Source organism: Tachyglossus aculeatus, chromosome 3, assembly GCF_015852505.1.
Source record: "Tachyglossus aculeatus isolate mTacAcu1 chromosome 3, mTacAcu1.pri, whole genome shotgun sequence".
In the NCBI taxonomy this organism is placed as follows: Eukaryota; Metazoa; Chordata; class Mammalia; order Monotremata; family Tachyglossidae; genus Tachyglossus; species Tachyglossus aculeatus.
The window spans coordinates 8,605,385-8,632,159 of record NC_052068.1 but is presented as its reverse complement, the minus strand read 5'-3'; the positions used below and the strand labels follow the sequence as shown (position 1 = coordinate 8,632,159).

Sequence of the window (26,775 nt, the reverse complement as noted above, 5' to 3'; positions counted from 1 at the left end):
GCCAGAGGCCTTCTCCAACCAAGTCCTTGCTTCCTCTTCTCCCATGCCCTTCTGAGTCACCCTTGCACTTGGATTTAATAATAATAATTATGATGGTATTTGTTAAGTGCTTACTATGTGCAAAGCATTGTTCTAAGCTGCACTCCTTCCTCACACCCTCAGCCCCACAGCACTTACGGACATAACAAGGTCGTGGGTTCTAATCCCAGCTCTGGCACTTATCAGCTGTGTGACTTTGGGCAAGTCACTTCACTTCTTTGTGCTTCAGTTCCCTCATTTGTAAAATGGCAATTAAGTCTGTGAGCCCCACGTGGGACAATCTGATTTCCAGCACTTAGAAACAGTGCTTGGCACATAGTAAGTGTTTAACAAATACCATCATCATCATTATTATTATGAGACAATTACTCTCCCTGCCTTCAAAGCCTTACTGAAGGCACATCTGCTCCAAGAGGCCTTCCCAGACTAAGCCCCACTTTTCCTCATCTCCGACTCCCTTCTGCATCACCCTCACTCCCTTTGCTCTTCCCCCCACCCCGCCAGACAGCACTTATGTAGATATCTACATGCAGATATCTACATATACATACATATATAGACAGAGAGACAGAGAGAGAGAGAAGCAGCGTGGCTCAGTGGAAAGAGCACAGGGCTTGGGAGTCAAAGGTCATGGATTCTAATTCCGGCTCTGCCACTTGTCAGCTGTGTGACTTTGAGCAAGTCACTTAACTTCTCTGTGCCTCAATTCCCTTATCTATAAAATGGCGATTAAGACTGTAAGCCCCACGTGGGACAAACTGATTACCCTGTACTCACCCCAGCGTTTAGAACAGTGTTTGGCACATAGTAAGCACTTAAATACTATTAGTATTATTATGTCTGTAATTTTATTCATTAATATTGATGTCTGTTTACTTATATTGATGTCTGTCTCCCCCCTCTAGTCTATGAGCTCACTGTGGGCAGGGATTGTCTCTCTTTATTGCTGTATTCTACTTTTCCAAGTGCTTAGTACGGTGCTTTGCACACAGCAAGCACTCAATAATAATAATGATAATAATAATAATAATAATAATAATGTTGGTATTTGTTAAATGCTTACTACGTGCCAAGCACTGTTCTAAGCACTGGGACAGATACAAGGTTATTAGGTTGTTCCCCGTGGGGCTCACAGTCTTCATCCCCATTTTACAGATGAGGTAACTGAGGCCCAGGGAAGTGACTTGCCCAAAGTCACACAGTGGACAACTGGTGGAGTCGGGATTAGAATCCATGACCTCTGACTCCCAAACCCTGGCTCTTTCCACTGAGCCACGCTGCTTCTCAATAAATATGAATGATTGAATCATAATATATTTATTTTTATTGGTATCTGTCCCCCTTTCTAGACTGCAAGCTCATTGTGGGCAGGGAAAATGTCTACCAACTCTGTTATATTGCACTTTCCCAAGTGCTTAATACAAGCGCTTAATACTACTGAACATAGTATATTCATTCAATCATATATATTGAGCATTTACTGTGTGCAGAGCACTGTACTAAGTGCTTGCTCAGTAAATACGACTGATTGATCAAATGACTTCTGTCATTCAAAACAGCCATGACCACCAAAACAATTAAGGAAGCGCATCATGTCTGCACAGCCCACCCAATTGACAGTATTTATTGAGTCCCTACTCCTTGCAAAGCACTGTCCTCAGACCTTGGGTAAGTACAATAGAGGCAACATGATGAGGTGGGAAGAGCCCAAGACTGCGAATAGGGATTCTAATCATCATCATCATCAATCGTATTTATTGAGCGCTTACTGTGTGCAGAGCACTGTACTAAGCTCTTGGGAAGTACAAATTGGCAACATATAGAGACAGTCCCTATCCAACAGTGGGCTCACAGTCTAAAAGGGGGAGACAGAGAACAAAACCAAACGTACTAACAAAATAAAATAAATAGAATAGATATGTACAAGTAAAATAAATAAATAAATAAATAGAGTAATAAATATGTACAAACATATATACAATATACAGGTGCTGTGGGGAAGGGAAGGAGGTAAGATGGGGGGATGGAGAGGGGGACGAGGGGGAGAGGAAGGAAGGGGCTCAGTCTGGGAAGGCCTCCTGGAGGAGGTGAGCTCTCAGTAGGGCCTTGAAGGGAGGAAGAGAGCTAGCTTGGCGGATGGGCAGAGGGAGGGCATTCGAGGCCCGGGGGATGACGTGGGCCGGGGGTTGATGGTGGGACAGGCGAGAACGAGGTATGGTGAGGAGATTAGCAGCAGAGGAGCGGAGGGTGCAGGCAGGGCTGTAGAAGGAGAGAAGGGAGGTGAGGTAGGAGGGGGCGAGGTGATGGACAGCCTTGAAGCCCAGGGTTCAAGGGTTAATGGATTCTAATCCCATCTCGATCCCTCGCCTGCTGGGTGACCCTGGGCAAATCATCTAATTTCTCTAGGCCTCAGTTTCCCCATCTGCAAAATGGGAATTGAATATGTATTCTCCCTCCCCTTTAGACTGTGAGACAAAGACTGGGTTTGATCCGTCTGTACTGAATCTACCTCAGCACGCTGCTCAGTGCTTGGCACATAGTAAATGCACAGCAGACACTACAGTTATTATTAGAATTAGTCACCATTGAAGAAGGGCCAAGCCCTACACTCAAGGGCCTTTACTCCCTAGCCCATTTTCTCCAACAGTGGCCACATCCCAATGGGTTGGTACACACTGTGGTAAATAGGCCAGCAGTCCCTCTGTCTCCCTCATCCCGACTTTGCCCTGGCCCGGATCATGTCAAAAGCTAAAATGTGTCCCCCCAGTCTGCTGAGGTCTTGAAGGGCTAAAATGGCAAAGGTGACCCCTGGAGGGCTTGGGTCCATTCAGACTTTGGCCTGGGAACCATAAGATCTAATAATAATAAAAATAATAACAATAATAATTGTGGTATTTGCTAAGTCCCCTCTCAGGGCCGCATCTGGAAAGTTTCCAGGATTCTAGCAGTCTCGACTAAGGGAGAGAGAGTCAAGCAGAGGCCTGTTCTTTCCATTCCTAGTTTGCCCAGTGGCTAGCGAGTGGCAGGACACCTGCTACAAGTCAAAACTCCCCTGTGTTGGGCAGCAGTGAAACGGGAGAGAGTCGAGGGCGGAGACTCGAGTTGACTGCGTGGAAGGAGAAGATGGTCAACCACTTCTGGATTTTTCCCAAGAAAACTCTCTGGATCCACTCCCAGAACAACTGCAGATGGAGGTGGGGAGTTCTGGGAGAAATATGTCTATGGTGTCACTATGGGTCAGAGAGGACTCGACAGCATGAGACAAGACATTTGCTTATTATGTGCCAAGCACTGTAATAAGCACTGGGGTAGATGTAAGGTAATTGCGTTTGATACAGTCCCCTGGCCTACATAAGGCTTGCAGTCTTAATCCCCATTTTACGGATGAGCTGACTGAGGCACAGAGAAGGAAGTGACTTGCCTAAGGTCACACAGCAGACAAGTGATGGAGCCAAGATTAGAATCCAGGTCCTTCTGACTCCCAGGACCGTGCTCTATCCACTAGGACACGTTACATCTCATTATAATGAGAACAATAACTACTGTGACATTTGTTTCTATGTGCCAACCACTGTACTAAGCAGTACTATTCACTCATAATTATAATAATTATTATCATTATTATTACTCAAGATAATCAGGTCAGACACAGTCTCCTGCCTGGAGTACATGGTCTAAGTAGGATGATGATGATGATGGTATTTGTTAAGGGCTTACTATGTGCCCAGCACTGTTCTGAGCACTGGGGTAGATACAAGGTAATCAGGTTGTCCCACGTGGGGTCACAGTTTTAATCCCCATTTTACAGATGAGGTAACTGAGGTACAGAGAAGTTAAGTGGCTTGCCCAATGTCACACAACTGACAAGTGGCAGAGCTGGGATTAGAACCCATGACCTACGTAGGTTTGTTCTTTCTCTCTTTATCTCTCTCTTTCTCTCTCCTTCCCTCCCTCCCTCCCTCTCTCTTCCCCCTTCTCTCAGGTCTATGTAGCTCAACATACTGGCATCCTTGGAGACATGGTAGCGCCATCCAAGTCCGGATGTTCTAACTGGATATTGGGTGGAAAAAGGGTTGGGGCTTTAGGGGCCCTCAGGGGGACCATTTAAAACTAAGGTGTGTACCACTGGAGTCCTCAGGAATAATAATGATGATGATGGTGGGCTTTTTCAGTTATTTTATGGTATTTGTCAAGTGCTTATATGTATCTCACATTGTTCTAAGCATTGGGATAGGTATGAATCAGTCAGGTCAGACACAATTCCTGTGTCTCACGTGGGTCTAGCAAGCCAAGTAGGAGGGAGAACAAGTATTGGATCCCCATTTTGCAGTTGAGAAAACTGAGACCTACAGAACTGAAGTGACTTGCCTAGGGTCACATAGCGGACAAGTGGTGGAAGTAGGATTAGAACCCAGGTCCTCTGACTCCCAGGCCTGGCCTCTTTCCAGTAGACCTTGCCGCTTTCCATGGTGTTCTGGTGATTCTCAGATCGGACACAGTCCCCATCCCTCCCAGGCTCCCAGTCTAAGAGGGAGAGCTGGTGTTCTGTCCCCATTTTACAGATGAAGAAACGGGCACAAAGAGGTTAAGTGTCTTACTCAGGGTACCCCAGCAGGCAAGTGGTCATGCTGAAATTAGAACTCGGATCTTGTGACTCCCGGTCCAATCGATGTGGTTAATGCAAGTCATATTTATTGGGTGCCTGCTGAGTAGGAAGCACTGTACTGTTATATCGTACTCTTCAGGTGCTTAGTACAATGCTCTGCACACAATAAGTGCTCAATAAATGCCATCAATTGATTAGTTGTACTAAGGGCTTGGGAAGGTACAGCAGAAGAATGTCGCACTGCCGTCATCCTGGAGGATCGTGCAGTCTGATGGGGTGGACGGGCTGCATGCCGTCAACTGGGGAAGGCACAGGGCAGAGCAACTACCATGGCCAGGAGGCGGAGAAGTTTCTCTCTAAGGCTATGGGACTCTTCAGTGGGGAGAGATACAGGTTGAGAGGGGACTGGATTGACGATAAAGCTTGGAATGGGTAGAGGGAGAACGAACCCTTCTTCACACAAGGGGTGGTAAGTGGATGAAGTTCATTCTGACAAAAGAGCTGAGTTGTCTTCTAGGTTTTCTGTCCCCTGAGTACTTAGGGGCTACTTCGATTTATGGTGGGCAGGGACCGTGTCTTCTGACTCTGTCATATGCTACTGTCCCAAGCGCTTAGTGTAGAGCTCTGCACATGGTATGGGCTCAATAAATACCATCGACTGATTGATTAATAAGACATGATAGTAGGGTTGTCTCTGTTGCCTAATTGTACTTTCCAAGTGCTTAGTAAAATGCTCTGCACACAGTAAGTGCTCAATAAATACGATTGAGGAAATAAATAACCTCTGACTCCCAAGCCCGGGCCCTTTGGAGGGAGAGCAGCTACTGAATCCCCATTTTACAGTTGCTGAATCTGAGGCACAGTGAGATCACATGACTTGCTCAGGGTCACACAACAGGCAAGTGGTACAACCGGAACTGGAACGCAGGTCCTCTGATCCCAGACTTGTTCTCTTTCCACTAGGCCACACTCCTTCACTGAGCCTTTCCTTAAGAATAATAATGATGGCATTTGTTAAGCGCTTTTTATGTGCCACTCCAAATCCCAAGTCCCTAGAAAGGACCTGACTCTCCCAATAGATCATAAGTTCCTTGAGGGCAATGAGCATTTCTACCTTTCATTGATGAAGTGCTTACTATGTGTCAGGCACTGTACTAAACACTGGGGTAGAATCAAGATAATCAGGTTGGACACAGTTCATGTTCCACATGGGGCTCCCAGTCTTACAAATGAGGTAATGGAGGCACAGAGAAGTTAACTGGCTTGCCCAAGGTCTCACAGCAGGCAACTGGCCGTGTCGGCATTAGAACCCAGTTCCTCTGACTCCCAGGCCCATACTCTTTCCGCTAGACCACACTGCTTCTCATGGTCTACAATACCACCTACTTTCTATATTGTGCTTTCCCAAGTGCTTCACAGAGTGCATTGCACCTGTGAGAGCTCAGATTGATTGACAGATTACTTTTTTAAAATAGAATTTGTTAAGCGATGAATATGTGCCACGCACTGTGCTAAACACTGGAGTAGATACAAAGTAATCAGTTCGGTCACGGTCCATTGTCTACGACCTTGGGTAAGACTGGTCATCTCCCAGACACTTCTCTCTTCTCCTGTGGCACAAACTGCGTTACTACAACCAGGAGCTAGAGGAACATGCTAGAGCAGAGCGAGGTGGGGGATGGAAAACAGTTTAAAATAATTTCTTACCTGGTAAAACTCGCGAAGCCAGTTCTTCTGCAAATTTTCTGGCTGAAAAATAAAAATGAAAGACTGTTAGATTGCAGTAAAAGACTTTGTAAAACAGGTCTGGTCTGAGAACTGATATTACTAACTTTTTTAAGGTATTTTCTAAACGCTTACCCTGAGACAGGCATTGTACTAAGTGCTGGGATATTTAAAAGCTAATTGGGTTGGACACAGTCCATGTCCCTCAAGAGGCTCACAGTCTTAATCCCCATTTTACAGATGAGATGACTAAGGCCCAAGGAAGTGAAGTCACTTGCCCAAGGTCACAGAGCAGACAAGTGGTAGAGACGGGATTAGGATCCACATCCTCCAAGTCCCAGGCCCGTGCTCTTGCCACTAAGACCATACTTTTTCTCTAAGACAGGCAAGACAAGGGGTCACCTGGATTTAAACTGAATATGAACATTATTATGGTTTCTTCAGGAGGTTATGTATGTATGGGTATATTTCTACCACACATGGATGCACATAAACATATACATCACATGGACAAAGATGGATATATACAAATTTATATAATAATAATGTTGGTATTTATTAAGTGCTTACTATGTGCCAAGCACTGTTCTAAGCACTGGAGGAGATACAAGGTCATCAGGTTGCCCCACGTGGGGCTCACAGCCTTCATCCTCATTTGCCAGATGAGGTAACTGAGGCACAGAGAAATGAAGTGACTTGCCCAAAGTCACACAGCTGAAAAGTGGAGGAGCCAGGATTAGAACCCATGACCTGACTCCCAAGCCCGTGCTCTTGCCACTGAGCCACGCTGCTTCTCTAAATATACATATATATCATAAGTGAATAATAATAATAATGATAATAATAATGACAGTTGTTAAGTGCTTACTATGTGCCAGGCACTGTACTAAGCGCTGGGATGGATACAAGCAAATTGGATTGGACACAGTCCCTGTACCACTTGGGGCTATATGTAACACATGGCCATAGATGAATATATGCAAATATGTCTACATTTATCATATATTCATGGATAAACACATATATACATATGTATATACACAAAGGGGGAATGAGAGCGAGGGAAGAGAGGTGTTGGGGAGGGAGAGGATGGGAGGAAATTATCTAAGGAAGGGAAAAGGGCTAAAACTTCCGACAATTCTGTCCTACACCCTGGGATGATTTCTTCATTGCCTGGAAATTTCACAAGTATCAACTGCCGCGGATATTTGGCTCTGAATACATTCCCCGGCTACACTATGGATGATCCCGAGCAGGTCTAACTCATTAGCCACAGTCCTCACACATCACTATCAAGTCCTCAAGAGGGACGGGAGGGTTCGGGAGGCGGGGGGCACCCAACCTCCAGCCTCGCTCATTCCCGATCTCGGCTGAGTACCAAGGGTTTCCATCCTGGCCCAAGGGGACACAAGATGATGACTCGGTGGCCCGTTGCCCTTCGATGGCTGCCTCCTCCCGGGCCACTAAAGCCCCGCCCTCTTTCCACTCCCGCACTTAAAATGGAAAGTTGGCACTAGGCTTCCATATATTATTGTCATACCGATAGCTGGGTTTTTCCAAGAACTCATGCATCAACTACATTTTGAACCTTAAGTAAACAGGCCAAAGGAAAGCCTTTTGCATAGGGGATTGTGACTTCAAACTGCGTACGTAGAATGGTTCTACTTTACCCTTTATAGAGCTGGCAGCAAAAATTCCAACTAAATGTTTATAGAAGTCTCTCCCTCCCAACCCCTTTTTGCTCCCTCCTTCCCTCCCCTTGGAGGGGAATTTGCCTACCCTGGTCTTCTCTCACTCCCCTGCCTGTGGCAGGATGTTCTTTGACCTAAGTCCTGATACCACAGCCCCAAGGTTACTGATAATATTGATCGGCCCCCCACCCCCAATTATTTTCTCTCCTAAATCTCTGAAGTGACTTCATGTAATCTCTGTCATTATCCAACCTCGGCTTCACTGACACTGTCCTTTCCTGGTTCTCCCCCTCTGGCTGCTCATTCTCAGTCTCTTTCGTGGGCTCCTCCTCTGCCTCTCACCCCCTAACTGTGGGGGTCCCTCAGGGTTCAGTTTTGGGTCCCCTTCTATGCTCCATCTACACCCACTCCCTTGGAGAACACATTTGCTCCCATGGCTTCAACTACCATCTCTACCATTCCCCTATCTCCAACTCCAGCCCTGATTTCTCTCCCTCTCTGCAGTCTCACGTTTCCTCCTGCCTTCAAGACATCTCTACTTGAATGTCCTCCCTTCACCTCAAACTTAACATGTCCAAAACAGAACTTCTTACTAAGCCCTCTTTTCTTCTTCTCCCATTCCCTTCTGCGTCACTGTGACTTGCTCCCTTTATTCATCTCCCCCTCCCAGCCCCAGAGAACTTATGTACATATCTCTCATTTTAATTCATTTGTATTAATGTCTATCTCCCCTTCTAGAAATTAAGCTGTGGGCTGAGAATGTGTCTGATAGATTGTTATACTGTAGTCTCCCAAGTGCTTAGTACAGTGCTCTGCACACGTAAACACTCAATAAATACCACTGATGATGATGATACAACAGACATGATCCCTACCCAGAAATAGTTTGCAAGCTACAGGGGGAAATGGACATTAAAATACATTAGGGAAATAGAGTCTAAGATATTTTCATAAGTGTTATGGGGCTAGGGTGAGTACGAAAGTGTTTAAGTTCAGAGTCACTGTAAATGGGAGAGCAAAGAGGGGAAATGGGGCTTAGTCTGGGGAGGGCCCAGCCACACATACACACAACCATTTGTGTGTCCTTCACTCATTTCTGCATTGCCAACACCTTACAGCACCTACAGGATGGCCTAGAAATCTTTGAAATACAACTCCTACTACAACTCAGTCCGCATATGCGCTCCTCTAGTGCTAACCTTCTCACTGCACCTTGATCCCATCTACCTCGCCACCAACCCCTCACCCATGTCCTGCCTCTGGCCTGGAACCCCCTCTCTCCTCAAATCCGACAGACTATGACTCTCCCTGCCTTCAAAGCCTTACTGAAGGCCCAATTCCTCCAAGAGGCCTTCCCTAAGTCCCCCTTTCCTCTTCTCCCACTCCCTTCCGTGTTGCCCTGACTCTCTCCCTGTATTCATCCCCCCTCCCAGCCTCACAACATTTATGTCTATATCTGTCATTTATTTATTTCTATTAATGTCTGTCTCCCCTTCTAGACTGTAAGATGAGGCACAGAGAAATCAAGTGACTTGCCCAAGGTCACATGGCAGACAAATGAAGCAGTGAGAGAAGCAGAGTGGCTTAGTGGAAAGAGCCCGGGCTTGGGAGTCAGAGGTCGTGGGTTCTAATCCCAGCTCCGCCACTTGTCAGTTGTGTGACTTTGGGGAAGTCACTTAACTTCTTTGTGCTTCAGTTACCTCATCTGTAAAATGGGGATTAAAACTGTGAGCCCCACGTGGGACAACTTGATTACCCTGTATCTACTCCAACGCTTAGAACAGCACTTAGTAAATGCTTAATAAATACCATCATTATTATTACTACTATTATTAAGTGGCAGACCGGTATTAGAACCCATGAGCTTCTGACTACCAGGTCCATGCTCCATCCACTAGGTTATGCTGCTTTCTGTGGCCAAGGAGCACTGTACTAAGCGCTTGGTATCATCACTCGAGCTCTTACAAAAGTCTATGTCCCAGACAAGCGATCTGAGGTTAGGCAGCCCCTGAGCCTGTCTGAGAATCTCCTCTGGCTCAACAAGACAGAAGGTCAAGAATAATAATACGCGTTGAATCTGTGAAGTGTTCAGTATGCACCAAACATTAGACTAAGTAGACACAATCTCTGCCCTCAAGGAGCTAATTGCCTACTATTTGTTCCAAGCACTATTCTAAGCACTGAGTTGGATAGAAAATAGACAGATTGGAGGAAGGAGGAGAGAGAGAGGGAAGGAGAGAAGCAGCGTGGTCTAGTGGATAGAGTGTGGACCTGGGAGACAGAGGACCTGGGAGTTGGGGTCTAATCCCAGCTTCACCACTTGTCTGCTGAGTAACCTTGGGAAAGTCACTTCACTTCTCTGGGCCTCACTTACCTCCTCCTTAAAATGGGGATTAAGACTGTGAGCCCTATGTGGGACCAGGGACTGGGTCCAACCTGATTAGCTTGAATCTACCCCAGTGCTTAGAACTGGGCCTGGCATATAATAAGTGCTTAATGAATACCACAATAATAATAATTATTATTATTACTGCTATAAATTAGAGCTGAGAAGCAGTGTGGTCTAGTGGATAGAACATGAGCCTGGGAGTCAGAGGACCTGTTCTAATCCCAGCTCTGCCACTTGTCTGCTGTGTGATCTTGGCCAAGTGACTTCATATCTCTGTGACTCAGATAAATAACCTGTAAAAATGGGGATGAAGACTATGAGCCCCATGTGGGATCCGGACTGTAACCAACCTGATTAGCTTAGAGAAGCAGCATGGCTCAGTGGAAAGAGCACGGGCTTTTGAATCGGAGGTCACAGGTTCAAATCCAGGCTCTGCCAATTGTCAGCTGTGTGACTCTGGGCAAGTCACTTAACTTCTCTGTGCCTCAGTTCCCTCATCTGTAAAATGGGGTTTAAGACTGTGAGCCCCCCATGGGACAACCTGATCACGTTGTAACCTCCCCAGCGCTTAGAACAGTGCTTGGCACATAGTAAGCGCTTAATAAATGCCATTATTATTATTATTGTGTCTACCCTGGTGCATAGTACAGTGTCTGGCACATTGTAAGCTCTAGACTGTAAGCACTCCTCTTCTAAACTGTAAGCTCATTGTGGGGAGGGAACATGTCTACCAACTCTGTTGTACTGTTGTCTCCCAAGTGCATAGTTCAGTGCTCTGCCCACAAAAAGAACTGAATAAATACAATTGATTGATAAAAACATTTACTGAATACCATTAAAAACAATTAGATCTCTCTGAAGATGAGACAATTAAGAGTGAGAGCCTAAGGAGTCATTCATTCAGTCGTATTTATTTATTGAGCTCATACTGAGTGCAGAGCACTGTACTAAGTGCTTGGGAGAGCAGGACAGAATAATAAATGGACACTTCCTCTGCCCACAACAAGCTTACCGTCTATGGGGGGGCCTTAAAAGACACCATGTTATCCAATAGTACTGTCCCAAGTTGCTGTTAGCTGTTCTCTGTCATCCTTGAAGACAGTAAGCGTTTAATAAATGCTATCATTATTATCTACCCCTGACCGATTCCCTGGCTCCATCCCCAGCCCTCTTTGAGAGAAGACTGCTTCTCTGGTCTCTCTCCCCTATTCATGATTAGCCTGTGGACTTACTTCGGGTGTGTCTGCTTAGTGTCGCACTGTACTCTCCTAAGCCCTTAGTACAGTCCTCTGCACACAGTAAGCACTCAATAAATAGAACTAAGTGAAATGTTCAGGATGACTCGATAGATTATTATTATAATTATTATGGCATTTGTTAAGCACTTACTATGTGCCAAGCACAGTACTAAATGCTGGGGTGGGTACCTGCAAATCAGGGTGTACACAGTTTCTGTCCCACATGGGGCTCACAGTCTTAGTCCCCATTTTACAGAAGAGGTAACTGAAGCCCAGAGAAGTGAAGTGACTTGCCTAAGGCCACACAGTAGACAAGCGGCAGAGCCAGGTTTAGAACCCATTACCTTCTGATTCCCAGGTCCGTGCTCTAACCACTACACCAAGCTGTTTCCCCTAAATAAATACAAGGTAATTGGGTCATACATAATCTCTGTCCCATAAGGGACTCCCAGCCCAGATTCTTTGGCCAGAACTGGAACCAGAATCAGTCCTCCCATCAATGGTATTTACTGAGCGCTTACTGTGTATGAACCATTTGGGAGAATACGAGACAATAGGCTTGGTACGTCTTTCCTCATTCATTCACTCATTCATTCAATCGTTTTTCATTCATTCAATAGTATTTATTGGGCACTTACTGTTTTTATAGCACTTTACTAAGCGCTTGGGAGGGTACAAAGGAACAACAAACAAACATTCCAGGTAGGGATTGTCTTTATTTGTTGCCGAACGGTACTTTCCAAGCACTTAGTACAGTGCTTTGCACACAGTAAGCATTCAATAAATATGATTGAATGAATGAAATCCCCGCCCACAATGAGTTTACAGTCTAGAAGAGCTGACTTCCCACTCAGTCCAGTAGAAACCTCCCTGTGAAGTCGGAATAACTAAGTTTTCCCCATAATTAACTTTTGGCCTAGCCAATCAATCGTATTTATTGAGTGCTTACTGTGTGCAGAGCACTGTACTAAGCCCTTGGGAGAGTACAATACAACAGAATTGGCAGGCATGTTTCCTGTTCACAGCAGAACTAATGTCTTCTTTTGTTTGAAGATAACCAAAAAGGGTACAGTTTTTCACTCTAAAGTATAAGAAGTAATAGTTACACTCCACACTCCACACCCACTGATGGAGAACTCATTGAGGGCAGGGAATGAGTCTACCAACTCTGTTCTACTGTACTCTTCCCAATGCTTAGTACAGTGCTCTGCACACAGTAAGTGCTCCATTAATACGACTGATTGATCGATTGATTCCAAGGCAGGATTTTCAATAATGCTCACGAGCTGGAGAGAAGAGAGGCCAGCTAGTTATTCAATTTCCAATTGTGTCCAGTGGCTCCTAGGTTTACGCAGCCCAAAGGAACTCTGGGCTCACCTGGATTTAGTCTTTCCTTTAAAAATGATTTTTAATCTTTTCCTCTACACTGTAAACTCATTTTGGGCAGGGATTGCGTCTTCTAACTCTGTTCTACTGTACTCTCCCAAACACTTAGTACAGTGCTCTGCACAAAGTAAGCGTTCAATAAACACCATTGATGATATTAAAACAGTACTATGAATGAGGCATTTTAGGCACTTGCACATCCTAACTGGCCCCAATAGCAGCTTCTTGACTTGAAGTTTTAGGTAGGGACTGTCTACCAATTCTGCTGCATTGTACTCTCCCAAGCGCTTAGTACAGTGCTCTGCAGATGGTAAGCATTCAATAAATACCATTGACTAATTCCTTGATTCCATGCTACCTCCTTGACAATCAAGGGTGTACTTGGCACAGCACGTCGCCAATCCTTCCAGCTCCATTTCTGATGATTCAGTAGTTATGTGCACCCCATCTCATCATTTGTACCCAGAAATCCCTTCCACTGCACATTAAATTGTTCATTCTGATGATCCTATTTGCAAATATTTTATGTCCGTAATAATAATAACAATGGCATTTGTTAAGCGCTTACTATGTGCCAGACACTGTACTAAGTGCTGCAGTGGATACAAGCAAATCGGTTGGATGCAGTCCCTGTCCCACGTGGGGCTCACCATCTCAATCCCCATTTTACAGATGAGGTAACTGAGGCCCAGAGAAGTGAAATGACTTCCCCAAGGTCCCAAAGCAGACAAGCGGCAGAGCCGGGATTAGTACCCATGACCTTCTGTCTCCTTCACTGAGATTGTAAGCCCATAGACAGTGGTAAGCTCACTGTGTGCAGGGAATGTGTCTGTTTATTGTTATACTGTACTCTCCCTAGCTCTTAGCACAGTGCTCTGCACACAGTAAGCAATCAATAAATATGATTGGCAGACTGACTCCCTGTGGGAAGGGAATGAGTTTCAGAGTCCTACGAAGTTTCAGACACGCTACGAAGCAGCGTGGCTCAGTGGAAAGAGCCTGGGCTTTGGAGTCAGAGGTCATGGGTTCAAATCCCGACTCCACCAATTGTCAGCTGTGTGACTTTGGGCAAGTCACTTAACTTCTCTGTGCCTCAGTTCCCTGATCTGTAAAATGGGGATGAAGACTGTGAGCCCCACGTGGGACAACCTGATCACCTTGTATCCCCCAGCGCTTAGAACAGTGCTTTGCACATAGTAAGTGCTTAACAAATACCATCATTATTATTACCTTACTTTCAAAGCCCTTAGTATGCCAGAGGGCATTCAATCCCCATGAGAAGCAGCTTGGCTCAGTGGAAAGAGCACAGGCTTTGGAGTCAGTGGTCATGGGTTCAAATCCCGGCTCCGCCAACTGTCAGCTGTGTGACTTTGGGCAAGTCACAACTTCTCTGTGCCTCAGTTACCTCATCTGTAAAATGGGGATTGACTGTGAGCGCCCCATGGGACAACTGATCACCTTGTATCCCCCCAGTGCTTAGAACAGTGCTTTGCACATAGCACTTAATAAATGCCATTATTATGAGTAGTAGTAGTAGTATTCAATAAATACTGTTTACAGCTGCTAGAGAAGCAGCAAGTCATAGTGGATAGAGCATGGGCCTGGGAGACAGGGGTCATGGATTCTAATCCTGGCTTTGCCACTTGTCTGCTGTGTGGCCTTGGGCAAGTCATTTCACATCTCTGTGCCTCAGTTTCCTCATCTATAAAATGGGGATTGAGACTGTGAGTCCCACAAGGGACAGGGACTGTATCCGACCCAATATGCCTTATATCCCTCCCCAGAGCCTAGTACAGTGCCTGACACACAGTAAGTATTTAACAAATACCACTATTATTATTAGTTCTAAAACAGATCAAGGAGCCCCAAAGCAAAGCTCAGGAATTATTTCAGTCCAGCAAATGGTCTCCTGTCAGTAAGAAATATGGAACGGATCAGAGGAAGCAGGCCCAATTGGGACCATTATACAGAAAAATCTCGGAAGAATGTGAATTAATTAATTTAATAATGACATTTGTTAAGCGCTTACTACATGCCAAGCACTGTTCTAAGAGCTGTTCAGTAGACTGTCCCTAGTTGCCGTCTTTTAAAATTTTACATTAGAGTGGAATAAACTTGCTCTTCCTAAGCCAGAAATTCTGAATACTCAAAGTTTCAAAGCTAGTAAGGCTAAAAAAGACCACAAGGGGACCTGCTGTTTTCTAAAAAATATACAATGTTGATCAACCAAAATTACATATTTGTTTAGAGAACATTTTTGCATTACATCTCCATGGCACCCCAAAATATCCAAAACTTTAAATAGTTCCAAAGGAAAACAAGTTAAAAATGCAGTGACAAAAGAAAAATATTTATTTCCAAAAAGGTTCCACCTCGCTCTCTATAAAAGAGAAGATTCATTCTGATCTAAAAAAAATACTCAAATAGTAGGTTATTAAAAGTAAAATGCTTGAATTTTATTGCTCAGGTTTTACTTCTCAATAATAATGACAATAATAATAATTGTGGCATTTTTTAAGCTCTTATTAGGTGCCAGGCACTGTACTAAATGATGGGATGGATACAAGCAATCTAGGTTGGACAGGGTCCCTGTCCCACGTGGGCTCACAGACATTCATTCATTCAATCGTATTTATTGAGCGCTTATTGTTTACAGAGCACTGTACTAAGCGCTTGGAATGTACAATTCAGGCAACAGTAGAGACAATCCCTACCAAGGGGCTCACAGTCTAGAAGACGGGTTCAGTCCCAATCCCCATTTGACAGATGAGGACAGTGAGGCCCAATGCAGTGACTTTCTCAAGGTCTTACAGCAGACAAGTGGTGGAGTCGGGATTAGATCCCAGGTCCTTCTGACCACCAGGGCCATGTTCTATCCGCTAGGCCACGCAGCTTCTCTCAAGACCCCATCAAGAGGCCAGAACCGTTAAGTCACAATTCCCCACCTTCAAAGACTTATATACAGATCCAGAATTTATTTATTTATATTAACATCTGTCTCCCCCTCCAGACTGTAAACTCACTGTGGGCAGGAGATGTGTCTGGTTATTGTCCTGCTGTGCTCTCCCAAGTGGTCTAGCATTTCTTCAGTCACCCCCCTTCTAGGAGGCCTTCCCCGATGAAGCCCTCTTCTCCCTGGCTCATTCTCCCTTCTCTGCCATCTGTGCACTTGAATATGTGACCTCTGGATGCTTGATATTCTCCCCACCCTCAACCCCACAGCACTTATGTACATATCCCTCCTCTCCTCTTCTCCCTGCACAGGCTTGGGAGTCAGAGGACATGGGTTCAAATCCCGGCTCCACTACTTATCTGCTGTGTGACCTTGGGCAAGTCACTTAACTTCTCTGTGACTCAGTTACCTCATCTGTAAAATGGGGATTAAAAGTATGAACACCATATGGGACAACCTTACTACCCTGCATCTACCCCACTGCCTGTTGCTGGGTAGGGATTGTCTCTATTTGTTGCCGAACTGTACTTTCCAAGTGCTTAGTACAGTGCTCTGCACACAGTAAGCGTTCCATAAATACCACTGAATGAATGAATGGATGAATACCTGGAACACAGTAAGCGCTTAACAAACAGCATAAATTATTATCATTATTATTCTGCTTCACCCTGACTTGCTCCCTTTATTCATCCTCCCTCCCATCCCCACAGCACTTATGTATACATCTGTTATTTATTTATTTATGTACTTGAATGTCTGTCTCCCTCTTTACACTTTGAGCTCATTGTGGGCAGGGAATGTGTCTTGTTTGTTGTTGTATTGTACTCTCCCAAATGCTTAGTACAGTGCTTTGCACACAGTAAGCACTCAATAAATATGATTGAATGAAAGAATGACCATCTTTAATTATATATTATAAATGACTTTCATATTAATGTCTCCCTCTCTAGACTGTAAGCTCGTAATAGGCAGGGAATGTGTCTGCTAATTCTCTTGTACTCTCCCAAGAACTGAGTACATTGCTCTGCACCATAGTAAGTACTAATCAAATATGATTGATTGATTGGTCTACACACAGTAAGTGCTCAATAAATATGATCGATCGATTGATTGAATGATCTCTGGAATGAATGCAACCTAACCATTAAACCAAGCCATGCTGGTCTGCCCCTAAACAAAAGCAACCTGGACTTAAAGGAAATCAGGCAGCTGAATTCTTCCAAAGCCCATAAAATCAGTCCCTTATGCTTTCTTTCCTCAGTTTTCACAGAAATGTGTATACCTAATGAGCTCCGGGGTGCCTTTTTCCCCACTAAATGAATACTTCTTGGACCCCTGGCGACCTGTGCTAATAGGCGCTTACTATGTGCCAAGTGCTGAGCCATGTACAAGGTTAGGAGAAACAGACACAACATCTCCAGTCCCACAAGGGGCTCATCCTCTAGCCTTTCTCCCCACTTTATGGATGAAGAGGTCCAGAGAGGTTAAGCAGCATGCCCTAGTGAAAAGATCACAGGCCTAGGAGTCAGAGGACCTGGGTTCTAATCCCGGCTCTGCCGCTTACCTGCCGTGTGACCTTGGGCAAATCACTTCACTTCTCTGAGCCTCAGTTCCCTCATCTGCCAAAATAGGGGCTCTGTACCTGTTCTCCCTCCTATTTAGACTGTGAGCCCCATGTGGGAGTTCATATGTATCTATCCCATAGCTTAGTACCATGCTCGGCACATAGCCAGTGCTTAACATAGACTGTAAGCCTGCTGTGGGCAGGGAATGTCTCTACTGCTGAACTGTACTTTCCAAGGATTAGTACAGTGCTCTGCATAATACGAACGAATGAATGAATTGAATGAAATACTATTAGTAGCTGTAGTAGTATTCATTCAATCATATTTATTGAGCACTTAATGTGTGCACAGCACTGTACTAAGCGCTTGGGAAGTACAAGTTGGCAACATATAGAGACGGTCCCTACCCAACAGCGGGCTCACAGTCTAGAAGGGGGAGACAGACAACAAAACAAAACATATTAACAAAACAAAATAAATAGAATAAATATATACAAGTAAAATAAATGAATAGTGTAATAAATATGCACAAACATATATACATATATACAGGTGCTGTGGGGAGGGGAAGGAGGTAAGGCGGGGTGGGGGTGGGGAGGGAGAGAAGGGGGAGAGGAAGGAGGGGGCTCAGTCTGGGAATTAATTTGTATCTACCCCAGAACGTAGAACAGCGTTTGGTACATAGTAAGGGCTTAACAAGTACAATTATTATTGTAATATTACTACTCTCCTCCACGGTAAACACGCGGAACCCATTCTCACAGGAAGACAGGCCTAAGAATAAGAAGCCGCGGGGTCTAGTGGTAAGAACCCGAGCCCAGGAGTCAGAGGACCTGGGTTCTGACCCTTTCTCTACCACTTTGCTGTGTGACATTGGGCAAGTCACTCACGTTCGCTATGCCTCAGTCACCTCATCTGTAAAATGGGGATCAAACAGAAACTCCTTACCGTCGGTTTTAACACTCTCCCTCAACTCACCCTATCCTACTTCACCTCACTGATTTCCTACTACAACCCAGTCTGCACACTTCACTCCTCTAGCGCTACCTCGCTCACTGCCTCAATCTCGTCTAGCTCGCTGCCGACCCCCTTCCCATATCCTCCCTCTGGCCTGGAATTCCTCCCCGCTCCATCTACACCAGACAGCTACTCTCCCCACCTTCCAAAGTCAGTCTCCTCCAAGAGATTGTCCCCAGTTGAGCCCTCTTTTCCCCAGCTTGCTCTCCATTCTGCGACATCTCTGCACTTGGACCTGTGAAGAATGTGCGCCTAAGATCCTACCTGGAGGTGAAATAGGACCAATGTCTGCTGTAGGGGGAGGGGAAATAGGGCCAGTATTTGGTTGAGGAGGATGGAGGAGAATCCAGAGGAGGGAATAGGGTACGTGTCTGGTGTGGTCCAGGATTATGAGCCCATTATTGTTAGTAATTATTATTATTATTATTATTATTATTATGGTATTTGTTAAATGTTTCCTATGTGCAAGGCACTATACTAACTGGATTGGATACAAGCAAATAGGGTTGGACACAGTCCCTGTCCCGCATAGGGCTCATGATCCCAACTCCCATTTTACAGATGAGGGAACTGAGGCACAGAGAAGTGAAGTGATTTGCCCAAGTCCATGCAGGAATCGAGTGGTACAGCTGGGATTAGACCACACAACCTTTTGACTCCTAGGCTCGTGCTCTATGTGCTACAACCAGCCAAACTCCCATCCCTTCAGGATAGGATAAGTGCTTGGTTCTGTGGGGTAGCAGTCCATTCATTCAGTCAGTCATAAGTACTATTCATTCATTCATTCTAGACTGTGAGCCTCTTCTAGACTGTGAGCCCGTTGTTGGGTAGGGACCATCTCTATATGTTGCCAACTTGTACTTCCCAAGCACTTAGTACAGTGCTTTGCACACAGTAAGCGTTCAATAAATATATTTGAATGAATGAAAGAATTCATTCAGTCAGTCATATTTACTGAGTTCTTACTGTGTGCTAAACACTGTACCAAGAGCTTGGGAGAGTACAATATAATATCCTAATCCTCATGGACCTCTCAGCTGCCTTTGACTCTGTGGACTATGCCCTTCTGGATACGTTATCCAAACGGCTTCAATGACACTGTCCTTTCCTGGTTCTCCTCTTATCTCTCTGGCCACTCATTCTCAGTCTTCTTCATGGGCTCCTCCTCTGCCTCTCATCTCCCAATTGTGGGGGTCCCTCAAGGTTCAATTCTGGATCCCCTTCTATTCTCCATCTAAACTCACTTCCTTGGAGAACTCATTCCCTCCATTGGCTTCAACTACCACCTCTATGAGGATAATCCCCAAATCTCCATCTCCAGCCCTGATCTCTCTTCCTCTCTGCAGACTTGCAATTCCTCTGGCCTGAAAGACAGCTCTAAGGGATGTCCTCCCATCACCTCAAACTTAATATGCCCAAAACAGAGCTCGTTATCTTTCCACCCAAACCCTGTCCTCCCCTTCACTTTCCCATCGCTGTAGATAGCACTATCATCTTTACTGTCTCACAAGTCCGTAGCTTTTGCATTATCCTTGACTACTCTCTCTCATTCAACCCACTTATTTAATCCATCACTAAATCCTGTCGGTTCCACCTTCACAACATCACTAGAATCCTCCCTTCCCTCCCCCACAAACTGCTACCACTTATCCTCTCCCACCTTGATTACTGCGATAGCCTCCTTATTGACCTCCCAGGCTCCTGTCTCTCCCCACTCCAATCCATATTGCACCCTACTACCTGGATCGTTTTTCTACAGAAAACGTTCAGAGTATGTTTTCTAGTTCCTCAACAAACTCCGGGGGTTGCCCATCCATCCATCTCCACATCAAACAGAAACTCCTCACCATTGGCTTTAAAGCACTCAATCACCTCGCCCTCTCCTACCTCACCTCACTACTCTCTTACTATATCCCAGAGGGCACACTTCACTCCTCTAATGCTAATCTTCTCACTATACCTTGATCTCATCTCTCTTGCCTCTGACTTTTCCCCCATGTCCTGCCTCTGGCCTGGAATACCCTCCCTCCTCAAATCCCACAAATAATTGGGATTTGTCTCCCTCCCTTCAAAGCCTTCTTGAAGGCCCATCTCCTCCAAGAGGCCTTCCCTCCCAAGCCCCCCTTTCCTCTTCTCCCACTCCCTTCTGCATTGCCCTGACTTGCTCCCTCTATTCATCCCCCGGGGAAAGGATTTAAATCCATACCTGTTATTTACTTATTTTTATTAATTGTCTGTCTCCCCCTCTGGACGGTGAGCTCATTGTGGGCAGGGAATGTGCCTGCTTATTGCTGTATTTTTCTCTCCCAAGGCTTAGTGGAAAGAGCACGGGCTTGGGAGTAAGAGGTCGCGGGTTCTAATGCTGGCTCCGCCACATATCAGCTGTGTGACTTTGGGCAAGTCACTTAACTTCTCAGTTACCTCATCTGTAAAATGGGGATTAAAACTGTGAGCCCCAAGTGGAACAACCTGATTACCTTGTATCAACCCAGCGCTTAGAACGGTGCTTTGCACATAGTAAGCACTCAATAAATACAACTGAATGAATGAATGAATATAACAATAAACAGAAGCATTCCCTGCTCACAATTAAAGTGAAGTATTAAAATTTTAAAGTGAATCACCCAAGGTCACACCACAGTTCAATGGCTGAGACTCGAATGTGGATTCATTCATTCAATGCATTTATTAAGCGCTTACTGCATGCTAAGCACTGTACTAAGCGCTTCAGAAAGTATCATACAACAATGAACAAACAGTGACATTCCCTGCCCAGAACGAACTCGCAGTCTAGATGGGAATCCCTTGAGTCACATTCTCCTGCTCTTTCCCCTCAGCCCCTGCTCCTTTCCCCCCAAAAAGAAGCCAAGCCATCATTGTTGCCCAAAAGATTCTTGGGGGCGTGGTGGGGGGGGGGGGGGGGGCCTCATCCCCACCAACTCCAAGTCAATCCATCCATATGTGGTACTTACTGAATGTGAAGCACTGCGCTAAGCACTGGGGAGTACCCCCGAAATACTCACCGTCCTCAAATTGGCTATAGTCTCATGATGTCTTCGACAAGCCTTGAACAAAACCCCAGATGGACTCACCCTCCTCAATACCATAGCTCCCCAATATGTGCCCTTTATAGAACTCCTAAATCAAGGAACCCTTTTATAAAACAAAGTCAGAGCATATGGCAAGAACCTTTAATTAATCGTTGTTTACTTTGTGCATTCTAGAATTTTAAATCCTTCCCAAAGTGGGTATTTACTACCCAGATTGCCCTTTGAAGTCTATGGAGGAGATGTGAGTGGCCTAGTTCATTCATTCACTGAATCGTATTTACTGAGTGCTTACTGTGTGCAGAGCACTGTATTAAGCCCTTGGGAGAGGACAATAGAACAATAACTCCTTGAATACTACCCCCAACCCTTAAGTCTCCAGCCAACTGCCCCCTCTCTAAAGGCCTTGCTTCCTTAATGCTCACCCACCCTCTTCTCCTCACACTCCCTGGGGATGGGAGACGGAGGTAGCCCAATGGAAAACTGAGCTAGGCCAATGAAAATTGGGAGTGTTTGAAAAGTTTTCTCCAACTAAGCCATTTTGAAGTTACCTCCCCCAAATGACAGGCCTGTGCACTTCCAAACCCAAATGACATCAATGCCACCAAGGGTGGAAATCATCCATTTGTTAACTCTGCTCTGAAATTATGGGTCTGTAAAATCTATATATACTCTAAGTTAGGGAGAGCAAGTTAAACCACATTCTCCCTTTCTATAGATTCTAAACCTAGATGCGCGCGCACACACAATCACAACTAATCCTGTGGGCATGCAAAGAAAAAAATAAAAAAGTCAATGTGAATTGGATTTTTTCCCAGAAAGCTAACTGAAACTTCCCTCATCCGATACTTCATTCACTGTAAAGAATAATTAATGGCTGAACCTCTCTTCAAAGAGTGAAATTCTGACTGCATAAACATCTCTCCTAGCTGGAAAAATTAGGTAAATGGTAACTCTGAGTTCTTTACTAAGCCCACATCAAAGAGAACCACTGGATTAACACATTTGCAAGTCACTCTGCAGCCTAGATTTGTACAAAAAAAAGTAAAGCACAGAGGGAGTATAGGTTAATTTAACACTTCACTTTCACCTTAATTCCACAAATTTTCCATCCCTCCTTCTACCGCTCCCACTAACCCCTTCACCCGCTTCAATATCGTGGTTCCCCAGTATAAGTGCCCTTTATAAAACTCCTAAATCAAGGAAGCTTTTTATAAAATGAGTCAGAGTATATGGCAAGAACCTTTAATTAATCGTTTTTTACTCTGTGCTTTCTGGAATCTTAAATCCTTCCCAGAGTGATTCTTTACTACCCAGAGTGCCCCTTGAAGTCTATGGAGGAGCTGAGGCATGGCCTAATGGATAGAGCACAATGCTGGGGGTCAGAAGGACCAGGGTTCTGATTCCGACTCCACCACCTGCCTGCTGAGTGACCTTGGGCAAGTCACTTAACTCCTCTGTGCTTCAGTTACCTCATCTGTAAAATGGGGAGTGAGATTGAGCCCCATGCGGGATAGGGACCGTATCCAACCCAATTACTTTGTATCTGCCTGTGCTTTTAGTACAGTGCCTGGCACAGAATAAGCACTTAACAAATACCGCAATAATTGTAATTATTATTATTTATGTTCCTTTATGTCAAGGTGCTCGGAAATCATAAGGAAAGTAAACCGTCTTTCAGGATAAGCATTAGATATGGCTAACTGCTCTTCTTTCCTCTGCTTGCACATGAAAAAAAGGCAGAGGAGAAAAATTAAAATTATTCTTGCCAAACCGTAGCTGGTATTTGACAACCTTGGAAAGATTTTAAAGCTGCTAAAGAAAGAATTAAAGATAAACATATGAAACAGGTCTAATTTAAACAGATGGACGGTTAGCTTCAGCACCATCTATTAGAACGATATAATTAGTTTATACTCTCCGAAACTCAAAAATGCAAGAGCCAAAATTGGAATTTTTCTCAGTGTTTAGCTAAGATTTCTTTTGTGATGTTTTCCAGTCCCCTAAGCTGGTCAGCGTCCCCTGGACATTTGTTCAGACAGAACAGATTTGATTAGAGGGGGTGAAAAAAACAACAAAAAGCTGACAACTACCCAAATCTCATTTATCTCCTGAAGACCTTGAAAGGGATATCACTGTCTCTATCCAGCCACTGAAACCTAACTGACCTAGACAAGGGGGGAAAAGAAAACCCTACAGTACACTAGTGTGGCCTAGTGCAAAGAGCTCGGGCCTGAGAGTCAAAGGACCTGAGTTCTAATTTTGGTTCTGCAGCATATCCATTGTGTGACCTTGGGCAACTCACTTATCTGTGTCTCAGTTCCCTCACTTGTGCCCGGTCCTGGGATTCAGAGGGCCTGAGTTCTAATCCTGACTCCTTCACGGACCTGCTGCTTCACCTTGGGCAACTCACTTAACAATGATAATAATCGTGGTATTTGTTAAGTGCTTACTATGTGCCAGGCACTGCATTCATTCATTCATTCAATTGTATTTACTGAGAGCTTACTTCGTGCAAAGCACTGTACTAAGCACTAGGGAGAGTACAATACAACAATAAACAAACACATTCCCTGCCCACAGTGAGCTTACAGTCTAGAGGATGAGCTACTAAGTGCAGGGGTTGATTTAAGCAAATCAGGTTGGACACAGTCCCTGTCCCACATGGGGCTCAAAGTCTCAATTCCCATTTTACAGATGAGGTCACTAAGGCAAAGAGAAGTTTAGTGACTTGCCCAAGGTCACACAGCAGACAAGTAGCAGAGCCGGAAATGCAACCCATGATCTTCTATCTCCCAGGCCCGTGTTCTATCCACTGGGCCATACAGCTTCCTGCTTCCCGCTTCCCTATGCCTCAGTTCCCTCATCTGTGCCCAGTCCTCAGAATCAGAGGCCCTGGATTCTAATTCTGGCTCTGCTACCTGCTTTGTGACCTTGGGCAACTCACTTAACTTTTCTGCACCTTAATCCCCTCATCTGTAAAATGGAGATTAAGTCCCCTCTAGGATTGTAGAGTCCTTGTGGGCAAGGAATTCATTCATTCATTCATTCAATGGTATTTATTGAGTGCTTACTGTGTGCACAGCACTGTACTAAGCGCTTGGAAAGTACAATTCAGCAACAGATAGAGACAAACCCTACCCAACAACGGGCAGGAAGCAGCATGGCTTGGTGCAAAGAGCACGGGCTTGGGAGCAAGAGGTTGTCGGTTCCAATCCTAGCTCCGCCACTTGTCAGCTGTGTGACTTTGGGCAAGTCACTTAACTTCTCTGTGCCTCATTTACCTCATCTGGAAAATGGGGATAAAGACTGTGAGCCCCACCTGGGACAACCTGATAACCTTGTATCACCCCTAGCGCTTAGAACAGTGCTTGGCACACAGTAAGCATTTAACAAATATCATCATTATTATTATTATTATTACTCTCCTAAGCGCTTAGTAATAAATAAATAAATAAATATGACTGAATTACTGACTGAAAAAAAAACAATAGAAACCCCACATATTCTACCCTATGCTCTGCGTTAAACTTTGGGGAGAGGGGAGAGAAAAGAAGCAACGGGAAAGACCCTGGCAAAGCCCACCCCAAGTCCTATTATGCCCCAGCAAAATACTCCCCTTCCCCCCAAAGAAGCAGCATTTATGTCTACAATGTAGGTCTGTGGGTTATACTGATTAGAGCCAACCAGCAACCGTAACACAGCTCATGACATTAATCAACAGAAGATTCAATCGATGCAATCGACTGAGTGCCTACTGTGTGCAGAGCATGTGATATGGTCCCTACCCTAAAGAACCTTACAGTCCAGTAGGGGAGACAGTCCCCAAATAATATACAACTAGAGAGATGAGGAAACTGGTTATGTGAGGACGGCCAGACCTCAAACTGAAGAGCAGTACGGCCTGCTGGAAAGAGCACAGCCCCGGCAGTCAGAGGATCTGGGTTCTAACTCTGCTGTCTGTTCTTGGACAGTCATTGAACTTTGGTGTGCCTCAGTTTCCTCATCTGCAAACTCGGTGTGAACCACTGGTTCTGATGGAGTTCCTTAAAACGAAAGCATTTTTCCTTGATGCAAAGAGGAATGCGTAACCATTACATGTTTGTAAGGAGTGGGGAGATGTGTGTATGATAATAATAATAATAGTATTTGTTAAGCACTTACTCTGTAGCAAGCAAGCTACTGTACTATGTACTAGGGTAGATACAAGCTAATTAAGCTGGACACAGTCTGTGCCCCACATGGGGCAAACAGTCTAAGCAGGAGGGAGAGCAGGTATTGAATCCCCATTTCACAGATGAGGAAACTGAGGCTCAGAAGTGAAGAGACTTTCCCAAGGTCACACAGTTATCCAGCAAATAGTAATCACTTAACAAATGCCATTAAAAAAAGAATTATAACTCAGGCCCATGCTCTTTCCGCTTGGCACGCTGCTCCTAGAATAATGCTTTATGAAAACCATCTGGGCAACTGAAGCGTGGACTGGTGAGGAGAGAGTCAAGAGGCTGGGAGGCCAGCGAGGATCTGATAAGTGCCTGGGGCAGCGGTCTGGCTCTTAGCAGAGAGAGGAAAGTAAACTCACTGACAATCTGAGAGGAAGAGAAAGGTTAAGTGGCATGCCCAAGGCCACAGAGCAACCCAGTGGCAGAGCTGGGATCATGGCATAGTGGATAAAACCAGGGCCTAGGAATCAGACGGTTGTGGCTACTAATCCCAGCTCTGCCGCTTGTCTGCTGTATGACATTAGGCAAGTCACTTCACTTCTCTGGGCCTCAGTTACCTTATCTGTAAAATGGGGACTGAGACTGTGAGCCCCATGTGGGAAAGGGACTGTGTCCAACCTAATTACCTTGTAACTAGCCCTGTGCTTAGTACAGTGCTTGGCACACAGTAAGTACTTAGAGAAGCAGTGTGGCTTAGTGGAAAGAGCATGGACTTGGGAATCAGAGGCCGTGGATTCTAATCCCGGCTCTGCCACTTAGCAGTTGTGTGACTTTGGGCAAGTCACTTAACTTCTCTTTGCCTCAGTTAATTCATCTGTAAAATGGGGATTAAGACTGTGAGCCCCACGTGGGACAATCTGATTACCTTATTAGAGAAGCAGCGTGGCTCAGTGGAA

General features: G+C 45.0%; 1 protein-coding gene across 1 annotated transcript in view; it reads right to left on the bottom strand.

The window, feature by feature from the left end:
* INPP5A (inositol polyphosphate-5-phosphatase A) overlaps positions 1-26,775 on the bottom strand; it is a 610,446-nt gene that overhangs the window by 440,923 nt on the left and 142,748 nt on the right. The window contains exon 2 of the mRNA XM_038744152.1: positions 6,353-6,394. Within this exon, the coding sequence (XP_038600080.1) occupies positions 6,353-6,394 (42 nt within the window). The remainder of the gene's footprint in view (positions 1-6,352; positions 6,395-26,775) is intronic.